The sequence below is a fragment of the Scedosporium apiospermum genome (genome assembly GCF_000732125.1).
Source record: "Scedosporium apiospermum strain IHEM 14462 chromosome Unknown SEQ_SAPIO_0103, whole genome shotgun sequence".
Taxonomy (NCBI): Eukaryota; Fungi; Ascomycota; class Sordariomycetes; order Microascales; family Microascaceae; genus Scedosporium; species Scedosporium apiospermum.
The window spans coordinates 225,834-241,335 of NW_015971804.1; the positions used below are offsets into that span (position 1 = coordinate 225,834).

Genomic DNA, 15,502 nt, shown 5'->3' on the forward strand with positions numbered 1-15,502 from the left:
CGATGTCTAAATTAAATATAATTTTGATGTTAGCTTTCCCGGCAAAACCTCAATCTTCAAAGAGCTATATCAAGCAGATTCCAAGACGAAAGGTCGGAATTGTTTCCTTTCCACATTATCGACCTGGAGTTGCATTGCTGTGGATACAAATTATCCATGTGGATGTTCACGGTTTCAGTGAGGCCAGTCCATGGGGGTGAAAGGATTTTTTTTCCTCTGTCTCGGCGGATCTTTACGATCGAGATGATCGGAGTCACTTGTCAATAGTGCCGTGGCCTGGACTGAGACCTTTTCGGCGCGGAACGGGAAGCCGGAAAGACTACTGAACGAGGGAGAGTGAAATGCACAGGAAACGCTGGTTGATTGACCTACCGGACGTGACACGGTGATGGTCCCATGACCCCCTCAGCTCAACATCTGACGGTCACCTACCAACTCCTACCACATGCCATGCCGATAATGGAGTCTCCTCCACTTAGCTAGACATAGAGAGGAGTAACTTTCATGGCTTGAGAGAAAATCACTGTCTTACCAACCCCAGGCCACTGACAAGACAAGTATTATTAGTATTGGTGTTCGACTGAAAGTAATCACTATCTCACCGACTCAGGTCTGAAGATGGTGCGTCCATACTTCTAGCCAGTGTCTGTCCATTATGCATATGTGTATCTGCGCCCATCATAGAAACAGACTTGCGATAACTACTAGCAGGTGAGACTCCCAGAGAGGAAGTGAGAGACTAACCTGATCCAATTCGGAAATGAGCGACTGGATGCGCCTGGGTTGACCAGACAGGTGAGATGTCATATCACTCGAGCGGTATGACACGTACTTGACACCACCAAGCCGATCCGAATCTGGGCTAAACATGGTAGGAACCCTGCAAGCTGAACCGCTGACCTCGAAGCTGGTCTGCTGCTAGCTGCCTGTATCTCATCATTTATGCCGATACAACCAGACACTTTAGAAACATGCATCAGTCCTTTCGCAGGGTGAGTTGAACTGTCTTGTCCAGATCAGTGATGGTGTCTTCTCACCCTCGGTGCTTTCGGGGCACGATGCTGACGGCACCGAGTGTTTAATGTTAGAAATTACTTAATATCTAAGCAAATATTACTCTTTTTATGGACATTGAGTCGACCTTCTTCACTAGCAGGATCACCTGGGAGGCTAGCATTCTCCATTAATTGAATCTGTGTCCATTCGCAGGCGCTGCCGGCAGATAATTAATCCGCTGAAATGTATAAATGTAAAACATGCCCCGTGTCCGGCGACTGGGATTCCACCCTCGCCCGCAGCCCGCGGCCACTGGCAGATAGCCGCCCACCTGGCTCAAGAGCGGGAGATGGTGTCATTGAGGCAACGTCGTAATGGTAAAGCTTCTTTAGCGAAGGTATCAACGGTGGGGGTGGCTTGGATTGCTGCGTCCGCACAGGGTAGATGCATTCGTGATTGGTTCCTCGATACTCCCCGGCGCTTAGAGATGGAGCGATGATGGCTTCCACCTCCCGAATTCCGACCTTCCGACCCCTCAAAATCCACATCGTCTGGGCCTTAGCTATAAAGAGGGTTCTTTTCTCCTTTCACCTTGTTTCATGAACACTGTCTTTCCAGCATCGCAGATACCGCATGATGGTTGCCCTGTCCTTTTTGCTCCTCTTGGTGACATCCACTGCGCCATGGGTCGTCATCGCCGAATGCTACCTGCCGAACGGTGTCGACAGAAATGAGACCAAGAACAACCCAAACCACGATTACCAGCCATGCAACACGAATTCTACCGCGGAAGTGAGCATGTGTTGCAATGTCGGCGTCGGTGACGTCTGTCGGGAAGACGGGCTTTGCTACAATCCGACCGCGAAACTTGTTTGGCGGGAGAGCTGCACCGACCCTACATGGGGGTCACCTAATTGTTTGAAGCTTTGCGCCGACGACGTCCCCAGTTAGTTCTTTTCTCTCCGTTTAGCTGGAATCTCTTCAGGAATGTGAGTTGGGGATGCCCTGCGCGCTAACCTTTCTTGTGCCAGATGCCAATGGTGTACCGATGAATTCAACGGACGTTGTTGTTACCATTTGCAGCGATGGGAGCCTCTGTTGTGGTGGGACGAAATTCTCGGAGGAGTGCTGCCGTGATAGAACTGGTTTCCAGATCGTGAATGGCCAGGTTGTCAAAGCCGCACAGACAAGCGAAACATCGTTGTCAACAAAAGTGTCGCCAAGTCCGACAACTGGAATCGCGTCCGCAGCGGAAGTGCCAAGCCCACCTCCCACGATCGCATCATCATCACCCTCCGATTCGCCCGAGCCCAATACTGATGTTGACGCGGCCTCTGGCGGTAATAAGGCCACGATCATCGGCTCAGTCCTCGGATCAGTCGCCGGCTTACTGCTCATCGCTGTGCTAGCTCTGCTATTCCAAAGGCGAAGACAGCGTAGCGGTGGAGGACAGGCAAAAGGCAGCTCTGACGAGAGTTGTGATGTTTCCACGACCGAAACCGCAAAGACCATGTATAGCCCTCCTGTCGAGCTAGAAGGTGGTCCTCCTAGTGAACTGGAAACGGATTATAATCGTGTATATACTCATGAGCTATATGGGACGAGAAGAATATAAAAGCTCCATGGATTCGTGATTCAAATTCAAATGAAAAGACGATTCTGCAGCGAAACGCATAACGCGAGTGAGTTTTCTAGAATGACCCAATTCGCCGCGGCTTCGGGGCCTCGGGCATCACAAACAAGGATGAGCTCGGTCAGTGGTATATCTTATGGTAAATCGGTACCGACCCCCTATCAGCAGGCCGCCATGTCCCGCCACGCCCTCCATCAAGCTCGCCTCTTCTTACGCAGTAACCTCTTAGACCAAGCCCAATGCTTCTTCGGATCCTCCACCATAGCCCTCATCCCAGGCAAATCACCACATGTCGGACCATACTCCCTCTCCAGCGCCTCAAGAGCCAAGCGCGCATACTCACGTGCCTCCTTCTCCCTACCAAACAGCGCAAAGTTCAGCGCCGCCCGCGTGTAAGCATGGCCAAGATAAATATCCAAGCGCTCCTCGTGGTAAAGCGCCACCATCTTGGCCCCAGTCTCAGCAGTGACGCTCGTGCTGTTGGGCGACTCGAGGTCCTTGAGAAGCTGGGAAATTTTGCGTAGACGCGCGTCGGAAGCCTCGCGGTCGGCGGTCGGTAGAGTGCATTGGTGACATGTACATTCGAAACCCCAACTTGTAGAGAGCCGTTGTTGGCGCTCGGCCTGTGAAATCGCCGAGTCGATATAGCTGATGGTGAGTTCTTCGCCGGGGGCGATGTCGCGGACGGCGATGGTGGTGTGTGTCATGTTTCGAACGTGGTATTGAACGCTGGCCTTCTTTAGCTTTTTTTTCTCCTCTTTCTATTTGTTATGTTTTGAGCTCACTTTGATCGGCAATCATGGTTGAAGAGCGAGACATCTGTCCACACGCCAAGATGGGAGCCGCTTTCACTCTTGCCAATGCCCATGTGGAAGGAGTTGGTGTCAAATTTGTCGCGGGGGTCGTTTCCAGCTAGCCTGTCAAACTCCCGCCTCTTCTCGGCTGGCAATTTGCCAACGGCGATGCCGTAGAGTTTGTCTAGAATTCCTGTGTCTATATCCTTGTGCAACTGCTCCTTGACCACCATCAGAGCAAGACGCACCATGATAGTCTCGCCTTTGAGAATAGTCCGGTTGGCAACGAGTCCCATGCCCTTCCCGAGGACCTCCGTCTTGTAGAACGGAGGGACTATAGGTGGTGTTCCTAGTGGCGGGGGAAAGGAGGACACGATGTCGGCGTTAGCTTTATCTGTAATGAGAATTGAGCCCCCGCCGAACCGAGCATTGTGGTATACGCAGTTCTCCCAGTGGCAGTCCCCGGTATTTTCCCATTCCGACTGCATCATCGCCCATTCTTTATCCGCGGCGAGCTCCGGTGCAATCGTCGACTGCGGCGAGCCATTGGGGACCTCGCAAGCGTCATCTCTCCAGAGAAGTGTGTTGGAACATACGTCGTCGGTAATGACAACCTGCTCCGCTACGGATGCAGCTGCGAACCACGCTGAGCTTACCACAGAGGCCAGCCGCATCGAATCAAGAGAAAGAGGGATGGAATGTTATGTGATGGTTATGGCGGAGCTAGACTCTCGGCTTGGTTCAACCTCATCCACGAACGACAAGGTCTTGGCTGATGAAGACTGAATTGAAGATATTACGAGATTCTCATGCTCGTCATTTCCGACCGAAAAAGCAGACAGGCTCGTCTGGGAGATGTGTTCATTTCCCCATGTGGTTATGCCGTGTTTCATCCCATAGCGAGCTGGCATTCTGGCTGAATAGCCGTGGAGCTCATTGCGGCGCCCTCTCAGAATGGATGGAATGGTGGGTGATTGGTTCCTCAACATTCAACCGGTTTTTTTTTACTTCTACTCTAGACGCCTGCGCGAAGCGGCACTCTTTGCTTTCAATCTGCGTAGGTCCCTCACTCAAGTCTTCCTAACATGGCCGTTTCCGAGAGGGTTTGACACCACCAGGCTTGCTAATAACCATTCTGTCATGTCCATTCACGGTAAAGTACTTGTCATGACTTCTAACAATTCATCTGTCATGGGGGCAAGATCAGTAGGGGCCTGTACATGTCTCTCCACGTCTCATTTCTTCTGATAAAGCTGTTTGCCATTTCTATCCAATAACTCTAGGTAGGAGGGTCTGCCTTATCAACCTCTACCTCACCTTCAGTGTCCGATTCGCCTCTACTCTAGACTCCGAGATTTAGCTTAGCTCCAGCATCGACCTAATTGACCGTCGCTTGAGAGAGATTTTGGATGATATTCGCGCCGTCAAAAAGCCCACCCCCAGGAGCTTTGGCACGGCACAGCGTATTTCCTCGTTCAACAACATTCGCATCGCACACGAGGTTCGACTGCTCGACGCAGCTCAGAGCACCGCCGCCTGCACGTTTTTTTTTAATCCATGTTAGCAAATAGAATACTCCTAGAGACCCATGATAACGAGCTGTCGTACAGTTATTTCCACCAGGCACGCAGCGACCGGCCTGGCCGGAGGCGCTGGTGCAGGCGTCCTGCTTCAGATTTGTGTTGGCGACACAGCATGTGCCGCTGGGCGCAGGGCGGTTGCCGTTCTGGCGACTCATCAGGACGGCCTCACGTGGGACGGTGCGGGCTCTCCCTGTGTTGACAACGCCGGCCGAGGCAGCGGCTACAAGGCCGAGAAGAAGGGTGAGGGACAATTGCATTTTGACAAGGATATCGATTTGTGTTTCTCAGATGTTCACGTGGAAGAAGAGTGCCAGACTCAAGTGAAATGGAATCGAATAACAGACCAGATGGAAGGAGTAAAACTGGCACATCCCACTCCATGGCCACTTGACGCGTTTTATACATTTCCACGATGCTTCTAGATCCAATCCTGCCCAGTGTCCCGGCACCCCGGCACTCCCAAATGCCCCTGCCAAGGCGCCATCTGAAGAGTGCTGTCGAGTACCAAGGACCAGGGCGAGACAACTGGCGCATCAAATCCAGGTCTCGAGTTCTGAAACGACCCCAGATTTTTTTCGACCAGTACATTGAGCCGTTGATCGTCCCCGTCCATGCGCAACAGTGATCCAGTAGAGCAGATCTCATACAAAAGAAAGGATTAGACGCGGAATTAATAATCTGCTTTGCCCATGACGTCTCGGGGCGCTGGCCAAAACGCGGTTTGACTTTGAGACGACACTTGATACTGCTCTATCCAGAACTCGACTGGCTTGTACCCCCTTTGTTGACAACTTCAGCCGAAACCACTTCAATGTTCGATTACTGGCCGCTAGGCCGCCCGGCTACAGGCGGGATATTACCCCGTCCGAGTGCCCCAGGCAAACTCCTTCGCTGGAGACTAAACTGTCGACGCGAAAGGATTCCGAGCTATTATATATGGATCAAAGAGGCACGTTTGCATCCAATCAGGTATACTAGTTTAATTCTAAGGGCCTAAGGAAGATGGACGGCTCAAGGCAATACTATATAAACGTCGGGGGTTTTGGAAGCGTGGGGGATGCATTTGATATGAAGGCATTCAGAAAGGTCTTGATCGGGCTGCCTTTGGCACTCGCGTTTACTCCGCCTACGTTCATCGGTCATGCGGTGAGTCGACTCATCGCTCCTAAATTGTATCAAGTAGTCTACTAGGAGTTTCGAAACGACAGGGCATTTCGTTGGCTTACGGTTAGAGGCCGCTGACACTACAGAACCTGTTTTGCAAGGAGGTGGTGGAGAGCAGAAGAGTCACTCCAACGCGCCACTCCCTTTGTGTAGGGTCCCCTTGGAACAGGAGCCATGACGCTAGCTTCTGCCGAGGATAATCGAAAGACTGTACTAGGAGATTTGCCGCATCTAGAAAGGAGAAATGCAGAGACAGACCATGTTGCTGATCGTAGTCATATGTGAGTTCTAAGCAGCGGGTGTAGTCGGCGATGGAGCTAAGGCATTGTATCGATTAAACCAAAAGATTAAACTTCAGTTGACTGAGGAAAGCGAAATGGCGGGGAAATGAACATACCAGAGTTTACTTCCCATGACGGCACAGTCAGGCCAGCGAGGGCGGCAAGGAGCAACTCTTTGAGGACGCGCCTTGGTGGCAAATCTGTTAGCTTGCCTGCTGAGCAACGGCAGAAGGTCGGCCCTACCGTCTGCATTGGAGCACGGCCGTTTGAGGATTTTGTCGCTGGATTGCTTGGGGCTCCTGAGTACCCTCACTTAGCTGGGAATCCGCCTTCGGAATCAGGTCACCAGGGAAGAGCTGGCAACTCGCTTCAGTGAGCCATACGGCCCAATGATGCGCGGGAGAGGGATAGCTCCTGGAGTGGATGTAATTGGGTTCAGGAAGACTCTGAACCGATGAAGAAGGAGTCGCATTCCTACTACTAGGGTGATCAGGGTGCAAAGAAGTAGTGCAACACCGAAAGTGAACAGAGAGCTTAGCCGGGCCTGAATTAGCTGAAATCGTCTGCAGTTGGTCAATTGTAAAAGACACGTTCAGATAAGGACCAGGGTTTTCCCCTGGAAGTAGGAGAGGATTATGGAAATGAATGAAGGAAGTGAGCTGCTGAGTTACAAATGCTCCCCGGAGAGTGGTGTAGCCATGGCTAGAATATTATGTTTACCTGGAAAAAAAAATGCATCAAGTCTTCGTCGATTGATTGCTTGTCGGCATCCTTGTCTAGGTGATGAAACAATCGGCATTCCCGGTCTAGATTCGCATGTGGGACAACACCGGAGCAAACAAGGAATCTTGCCAACGGTGGCGCGCCTTCCCAGGGCGCTAAAGTTTCTTCTTTTTCCTAAGAAAAAATATATATATATATAACACCGAATTTCAACTTCAAAGATTCAATGATTCTCAGTCCTCTTTGAACCATTACTATGCCACTCCCTTTCTTCAGGCTCCTACTGCGATGGGGATGCGCTTAAGGATAGGACCTCTCACAAGAAGAGCTTTCGCTCGCCACAACCCCTGATCCTGAAGACGTTCATCAACCTTACCGCCCCCAAGGATGCTCTCCCGGGGCCGAAAATGGTCGCACAGGCCCTCATTCGTTGGAAAAGGGCGAGATACCATCTACAAGAAGACTCTTTTCTGCTTCATCGCGACGGTTATGAGAAAGACCAAGGTCAAAACTAGAAAACTCGGTCAGCATGTCGATCTTTTCCCTGGAAGTATCCGTGTTAGCCCCAAGACGATTTCGCACGGAAAGTCCTTGATGCGGAAGGCAATCATCTTTTCGAGCATTGAAGATGAGCCACTCGATCGACATCATCGCAAAGCAACGTTATGTCGATCGATGCGTGAGACTTCCATCAAAAGGGCCTATCGAAGCCCATTATTCCTCGGCATAACGTTACGACCAATGCCAATTCTGATGCATGTCGACAGCTCAGGCAGGTGTCATAGGTCCCTAGTACTCCGTAGATTAGTACCCGCCTCGGCTGCTTCCCGTTCAAGAAGGTTAACTCAACTTAGCTGTCCTGTCCCAGGAAGGCCAGAAGAGAGAGGCAGGCATCGCAGTGCAATGTCGCCAGTACTACACTACGCTCTCATCTGGGTCAGCACGCTAATAAAGTGCCAAGATTTGGAGGGTGGACTTGACCTAGCATGGGGCTTGGCTCCTTTGGGGGCCGAGATGCTGTGCTTCCCCAAATCTGGTTCAAAGACGAATTGGTACCTGGCACTGACATTACGGCTCGATATTGGCTGAATTTCTTGCCAGAAATAAAGCATCGCCTCGCCGCGCCACCTCTCCAGCAGATCAATTTCTATTCTTGTGCCGCATCTTTTCTCTTTCCCTCGATTCCGGAAATCAATGCGAGAGATACGGCGGAACCGCTCAAGCAGGTTTCCAATAAACTCTACTGAGTGTTGTAATCTACGAAGGAGGGGAGAGCAGGCCTCGAAAAAAAGATCGACGCGGACCGAATACGGAGTACTTGATCGATGCTTCGCAGTTTACAAATCTACAATGGCATCCCATGCTGTGATCTCAGTGGCTTCGGTTTCCCAAGGGGGAACGTGTCAATGCCGATCAATTATTGGCTGACCGCACATTTGCATCCTTGACGCCACCATGTCTCCAGCTGACAGTCTGTGTCATTCATAGGGCTGGACTGAGTGGGCTGCCTGCCCGATATTTCTTTCGGAGATCCTACGAGGATCGATCGAATCCTGGATTTGATTTCCTTCCTCGCCGTGAATGGTGAGAAGCACCCTCGCTATGAACTAGGTAAACCCCTGAAGGCCTGGGACAACCAGCATCCATTCGAATCTGACCAAGGACGAGTCTCGTACCACGGAGTCGATGCACAAATTTGCATACAGGCCCCTCACCTTGCGCTGCAGGATAAATAGGTTCCAATATCCCGTCCATCCAATGGCGAAGCTCCGCACGGCGAGAGGTTCCACATTGAGCTCCCAGTGAAAAGGCGAAAAGTCCCTCCGTCTTATTCCTCGTTTCGTTTCGAGGCTTGGCCCATTTAGGGAAAGATGCTCCGACGTTCCATTTGCAGAGTTACAGTGCAGGTTTTTCAACGGTCTGTACTTCGTACTGAGGACGAGGTACGCATGAGGGGGCGCAGAAGGCGGCAGGAGTGACATGTTCGCTACGCGAAGGACAACGAAGTGGTACTGGTGCGAGGGATACGACAGGAGAGTCCTGCTGGGTCTGCTGTTGTGTCCTCGCCAGTTCCTCTGTCATTAGAAGTTTTCTAGGTTGCGTGTGTTCAGAGACAGAGAGAGGACAGGTTATTTACCTCTTCTTCCACCCGTCAAATTTCATAGATTATTACCTTAAATCTCCATCAATGCAAGGGTCGATGGGTGCGTGCGAACCAGAATAACCCCTGCCTGGCTGCTATTTTTGTTTCGTTTCACGGGTGGCATGTACAGCCCTCTGCCACTCCCGAAAAGGAGAGAACGCAGGCGAAAGAGCAATTGATCGCATTTCCCCTTCCGTCGTTGCAATGTGAAAAACAAACAAAACCCCTGGCAAGTTCAGAAAAAGAGAAAAGGGAAACACAATCCCAACACACACCCTGGATCATCGAATCTGCAATCGGAAGCCCTCCACACTTTAACTTACCGCATCGGGGCCTAGAGCAAAAAGCTCTGACGCCCAAGCTCCAGCGCCACTCGAAATCCCCTTGCCCTTGCTTACGATCCTAATTCTCTTGGCACGAAGGCATGGACAGGTCGAATCTGCCAGCCGACGAGAACCTCCCAGAGGTCGTCCCCGACCAGTCTCCGCAAGCGCTCCCGAAAGAAGCCGCTCTACAATACGAGACGCAACTCGGCGAAAAAGACCCCAAATACCCCGTCCTCGTCGACGATGCGCCCAAGCTACCGAGCGAGTATGCGCCTACACCCGCGGTGGCGGCTGCGACGATTCCGTCCAGCATGAGCCCCAACACGATACCGTGGGAGACGAGGTCGCCCGAGACCGCGGAGCAGGGACTCGCGGGGCGGTCGCCGACCGACCCGCCTGTGGCCGATGAGAAGAAGATCTTGGGGCTGAAGAAGAAGGTGTTTTTCATTGTTGTCGTCGTGGTTCTGGTGATTCTTGCTGCGGCGTTGGGAGGAGGGCTCGGTGGCGGCTTGTCGAAGAAGAACAAGAGCAATGCGGAGGGCGCGGAAGACGGTACTGGGTAAGTTTCTTGGAACACACACACACTTCCCACCAAGTGCCCCTCCGGATTACGCATTTCCCCCCATCATCGATTGATGCTAAGATGAGAGACTTTTCACAGCAACACACCTACGCCGACAACTTCGGACCCCTCCTCAACTGCCTCCCAAACCTCCAGCGCCCCGAGCCCCTCAGTGACCTTCCTCAACAACCAAACCGTCCCCGTCGAGCGCTTCGCTTTCCAGGCCTTCTCGGGCGTCAACTTCACGGGGAAAGTCGGCGAGATCTACCGCAGGGAGGGCTTCTACAACTTTGGCTTCGATGCCCTCAGCTACGTCTGGCTTCCCAACAACACGAACTGCTGCATCACCTTCTGCGCGAACACCACCACAGGGGTGGGGTACTGGTGTGAGCAGAGGTATCGGAACGTGTCGAGCGACTCGTTTCCTAGGCTTGCCATTAATTGTGGGAATGACGTAAGGAAGGTGATGCCTTGCTCTTAGGGGCATTTTTTGAAGTTTCTCTGTAAATATTATATTACTGTTTGGGAGTTTAATGGTCGGGGTATTTACGATTGGGATTCGTGAAGAATGCTTTATCCGCTTGGGGAGACGGCGACTTGCTGGGGGACTCTACCCGTACCTTTTCTTCTTCTCTGCTCCTTTTGTCTCCCCTCTCTTTTCTTGCTTTTCCCCCGAGGTTACCGAGACAACAAATACCCGTTCTGGAGGGTGGCAGGGCAGGACCGTACAACTCTTTGGAATAAATAAACACTCCCTGATACAATGGAAAGAGACTGGGGGACCAGGTGACCACACGACCCTATGATAAGAAATCGATTCTCTCGAGAGCGTGTTTAATGGAACGGTTAAACTAATTTCGCTTCAGCGCGGCATCGACCATCTCTGACTGCGAGTTCCTTCTTTACTGCCCATCGTCAGTCCAACTTCATTGAAATATAGATACCTCGCATATGAACTGGGCCGGGAAACAGCGTCTCAATACTGCCGCCATTTCTCACGCCTAATTCCGATTCCGATCACCACCCATCCCCAGACGCGAACGCGGACGCCTAGCTACTACTTCCCAGAACAACGAAGCTATCACGGAAAGCATCTTCCTCAGTCGTCGGTGGATCCCCCTCGATATCACAACTACCGGTGGCGAGGGAAGAAACCAGAGCAGGCATAAATGTTTGCGAACACCACACAGAATTGTCAGCATCTAGAAACACTAGGCTGGATCTGGCAGCTTGGTGCTCCCCTAGGATCATGGTGATTTTGGCAAAGGTCGGCCGGTATGCAAACTTCGACATACTCCCGCGGATGAGACCGGCATAGGTCTGGGGCTCGCACCATTCTTGACCCGTATTAAGGTATGATAGAAGAGTCCCCGGCTCTTGGGAAGATCTCCAAAGGGCTGGTTGAGCTCTCACTTAGTGTTTATTCTTTGTCTTCCACATTCATGATTCACTGGTTGGGCATTATTGGTGGTGAGCTTCCTAGGCGCGTGATTCTATTACATCTTGGTCCGAGCGTGGCCGCCAAAGTCGGTACCATGTACGAAGTAGTCTGCCTGTGCTATCCATTGTCCCGTGAACATATTTGCTGTATAAAGTGTGGCGGCTTCCATCGTGTCGGCAATCCAGCAACCAAAATAAGCTCATGGTACTACAAGCCGAGGGACCCTGAACTTGAAATGCGGCTCCGCCTCGGTCCCTACGGGAGCATAGACAAGCCGCCGACGCTAAAGTCAACAACCTAAACTCAACTGCGGCTTCTTAGCGCGGGAAGAAAAAAAGTTCATCGGTCCGGTTTCCATGGCCAAGGTGGCTTCCATCTACGCTCCCTCGGGGAAGCGGAGACCGGAGGGCCTTCACGTCAAGACCAGATTTCGTTATCTTATATCTCGCCTTAATATCCTTAGACGTGATCCGAGTCAATACAGTGTCTTGAACTTAGGCCCCTCCTGTACCAGTCGAAACTAGGTTTGCGAACGTCTAGTGCCGATCCTTGCCTCCCTTCTATTTCCAGAGCTGCCGACAAACTCAATCCGCAGTGGGCGAGAATGTGAGAATCTAGGTTCAACCTTGGCCCTTCTTTGCTTTCCCTATTGGGTCATTCCTCTCAATGCGGATTGGGACCGAGTTGGACCAAACAACACGCTTCTCTTTTCTTTTTCCATTGCGCTTTTATCCTTGTTTTCGTGACCATGGGAAACCCATTTTTGCTTTCATTCGGGTGATATTTCGTATCTATGCGTCATGTCCATCGGTGAGGGCGCGGTTATCAATGGTGGATGTCTACCTGTCCACCTCCCCCACACCCTTCTCTATCGGGCCGATAATTTTCTGTATTCTGAAGAGGTTCAGATGCGGACGAATTAAAGAGAGACGGCTGACTCGCGACAGACAATCAAGAGTAAGCCATGGCTTAGATGAGCGCGTACTGCTGTAAAAGATCTTCTCTTGCAAACTTCCTTTGAGATATGTACCCCTCTGTTGCTGATAGGCACCAGCGCCGACCGTTATGCAAGTTCCTGGCCTTTCCAGCTTGGTCACTTGAATATTTTCGCCGCTGTTACCCACCAGGACACGCTCATGGCGTCCGCCGTGTACCTGATCCAGGTGTTTAGACCGGCACTAAACCCTGACGGGGAAAAAGTTTCCTTCTCAAATCCCGAAACCGCCCCATAAAAGTGGCCAAATCCGGAGCGGCAAAGGCTCCCCTCTTGGTCAAGATACGTCGGCCCATGTGGCCAAGTTCTTGGGTTCCTCCTACTTTCCGGAGTATCGGAAAGTTATTCTCGTTGAACCTTTCCCGTGTGCGGGTATCCCCGTCAGTGGTAAGCGACGACTTTTGCATGAGGACACGCTTTGGGTTTACTCGTATGACGACGGTACTTGGTCCTCTCACGACAGGCAAAACAACGTAGTATTTTCAGTCCCCTTCTTTATTAGCAAAGGCTTCTACCTCCAGATGGAGGTATTTATATTCTGCCTCCTCATCATTCCTCACTTCGTCCCTTGATCTCAGCTGGGTGAATCTAACACGCAATCTCATTTGGCCTTACTCGATAAATCTATCGTTTGGCGACGAATTATGGCAAATTCATCACCATCAACAATAAATCGATCGCCACGGGATAACGGATACGAAGACGAGCATGTTGGCAGAACCGTAAAGCGTGAGCAAAAAGTCACCTTTCTCGCCTGCCTCCTCGGCGCAGTCGCGAGTATCGGTGGCTTTATGTTCGGTTATGTCAGGTACGACTCTCATTTTTTTTTCCTTAGTCTTTTGCTACAATGGGACCGTGGTAAATCTGACAACTCCTGCAGTGGTCAAATATCCGGCTTCTTCCTCATGAAAGACTACTCCCGCCGCTTCGGCCAGCTTCAGCCCGATGGCTCCTCCACCTTTAGCGCGGCCCGCCAGGGGACCATCGTTGGAATGCTCAGTGTTGGTTGTCTTATCGGCGCTGATATCCGGAAAGCTCGCCGACGTCATAGGTCGCAAGTATGCTATTTCGGCTGCTGCCCTCTGGGCCTGGATCGGGACAATCATCGAGATCTCATCTTCTAGCCACTGGGTACAGTTCGCCATGGGTCGCTTCACCACGGGTATTAGCATCGGGGCTCTTTCAGTTTTGGTCCCCATGTACCAGTCTGAGAGCAGTCCGGCCATCCTCCGAGGCGTCATCGTGGCTTGCTACCAGCTCTTCGTCACTCTGGGTATCTGGACCGCAGAGATGGTCGACTGGGGCACCGAATCTCGGTCTAACTCTGCCTCGTGGAGGATTCCGAACGGTCTCACTTTTCTTTGGGCTCTTTTTCTAGCTTCTGGAATACTCTTCCTCCCGGAGAGTCCCCGGTACGCTTACCGCAAGGGCCGTGTCGAAGAAGCGCGTTACACCATTGCAGGCCTTGCCGGCGCAGATCCACACTCCATTACCGTCACCAAGGAGATGCAGGACATCCAAGCCAAGCTCGACGAGGAAAACGCGGCAACAAAAACGGACTGGTACGAGATCTTTACCGGCCCGCGTATGTTCTACCGCACGATTCTTGGTATTGTCCTGCAGGCAGGTCAGCAACTTTGTGGTGTCAACTATTTCTTCTACTACGGTACAACGGCATTTCAGTCCACAGGGATCAGTAACAGTTACACTACTCAACTGATTCTAGGCTCGGTCAACGTCATCTGCACCATTGCTGGGCTTTATATTGTCGCCAATGTGGGGAGGAGGAAGGCTCTCATGGCAGGTGCTGCCTGGATGATGATGTGTTTCCTGTGAGCGAGTCACGTCTCTTACACTAGCGAGCTGATCCCCCGTTAACTAACATGATGCTGGCAGCGTATATGCGTTTGTTGGGCATTTTGCGTTGGATTTAAATAATCCGATGAATACGCCTGGACCCGGCGGCGTCATGATTGCCTTTTCTTGTCTCGCCATTGCCGCTTTTGCTTCTACATGGGGACCTCTGGTCTGGGCTGTCGTTGCAGAGCTGTACCCATCGCAATATCGCGGGCCCTGCATGGCTTTGGCGACGGCTTCTAACTGGTTCTGGAATTTCATGATTTCCTTTTTGTAAGCCGTTCATATCCCTAGGGCTATAGAAAACTTGAGTCAATTTCTAACAATAGCGCAGTACCCGTTTCATCACGGATGCCATCGATTATCTCTACGGCCTCGTCTTCGCGGGCTGCTGCGCGGCTCTCGTTGTCATTGTCTTTTTCTTCCTCATAGAGTCGAAGAACCGGAGCCTCGAGGAGATTGATACTATGTACCTCCTGCACGTCAACCCTATCAAATCGCGCAAATGGGAACGCGGCGACGAAAAAGAGAGTCCTAGGACTGGAGACATGAATTAGGAACTGAAGGGATGGTTGTATGTTAGGTGGGGAGAGTTGTGTACATGCAGATATCAATGATGCTCCTCCTCCATATTGTATTATTGCGTCTTTGGATGAGACAAACTAAGAGTCTCAAGAACCACTTGTACCATTAGTTTCCAGGACTTTTTATCGTCGTCCAAAAAACGCGATCAATAGAGATCGCTTGAACGTGCGCATTTTCTAAACGAGGCTAATATGGGAAAAGCTAGGGCGGTCACTCTTGTGCCATAGTCGGAGGCGAATGTCTAGATGTTCTATATAACAAACGCTGGCAGCGTGAACTCGTCCCAGCAATTGCTCCAGATTGATGAAACGATCCCGTTCTCTGTCTCTTATAGAAACCAGAACGAAAGAGGGCCAAAAATATGTAAAGAAATAAATGCGAAATACGCCCGCAAATTATATTCCTTATTCTGCACCCAAC

The 15,502-nt window shown here is 51.3% G+C and overlaps 3 protein-coding genes and 2 pseudogenes across 3 annotated transcripts; 2 read left to right on the top strand and 3 right to left on the bottom strand.

The window, feature by feature from the left end:
* Positions 1-2,823: 2,823 nt before the first annotated feature.
* SAPIO_CDS6454 lies at positions 2,824-3,336 on the bottom strand (annotated as a pseudogene; the record flags this gene model as incomplete).
* Positions 3,337-3,410: 74 nt separating this feature from the next.
* On the bottom strand, positions 3,411-4,097 carry SAPIO_CDS6455 (annotated as a pseudogene; the record flags this gene model as incomplete).
* A 704-nt stretch (positions 4,098-4,801) lies between these two features.
* Positions 4,802-5,263, bottom strand: SAPIO_CDS6456 (Uncharacterized protein; the record flags this gene model as incomplete). Its single annotated transcript, XM_016788550.1, has 2 exons — positions 4,802-4,959; positions 5,032-5,263. 2 exons carry the CDS (start codon positions 5,261-5,263, stop codon positions 4,802-4,804), a joined length of 390 nt encoding a protein of 129 aa, XP_016641841.1.
* Positions 5,264-9,741: 4,478 nt separating this feature from the next.
* Positions 9,742-10,686, top strand: SAPIO_CDS6457 (uncharacterized protein; the record flags this gene model as incomplete). Its single annotated transcript, XM_016788551.1, has 2 exons — positions 9,742-10,202; positions 10,305-10,686. 2 exons carry the CDS (start codon positions 9,742-9,744, stop codon positions 10,684-10,686), a joined length of 843 nt encoding a protein of 280 aa, XP_016641842.1.
* A 2,801-nt stretch (positions 10,687-13,487) lies between these two features.
* On the top strand, positions 13,488-15,054 carry SAPIO_CDS6458 (uncharacterized protein; the record flags this gene model as incomplete). Its single annotated transcript, XM_016788552.1, has 5 exons — positions 13,488-13,498; positions 13,576-14,267; positions 14,367-14,472; positions 14,537-14,770; positions 14,832-15,054. 5 exons carry the CDS (start codon positions 13,488-13,490, stop codon positions 15,052-15,054), a joined length of 1,266 nt encoding a protein of 421 aa, XP_016641843.1.
* Between the last annotated feature and the right edge of the window lie 448 nt (positions 15,055-15,502).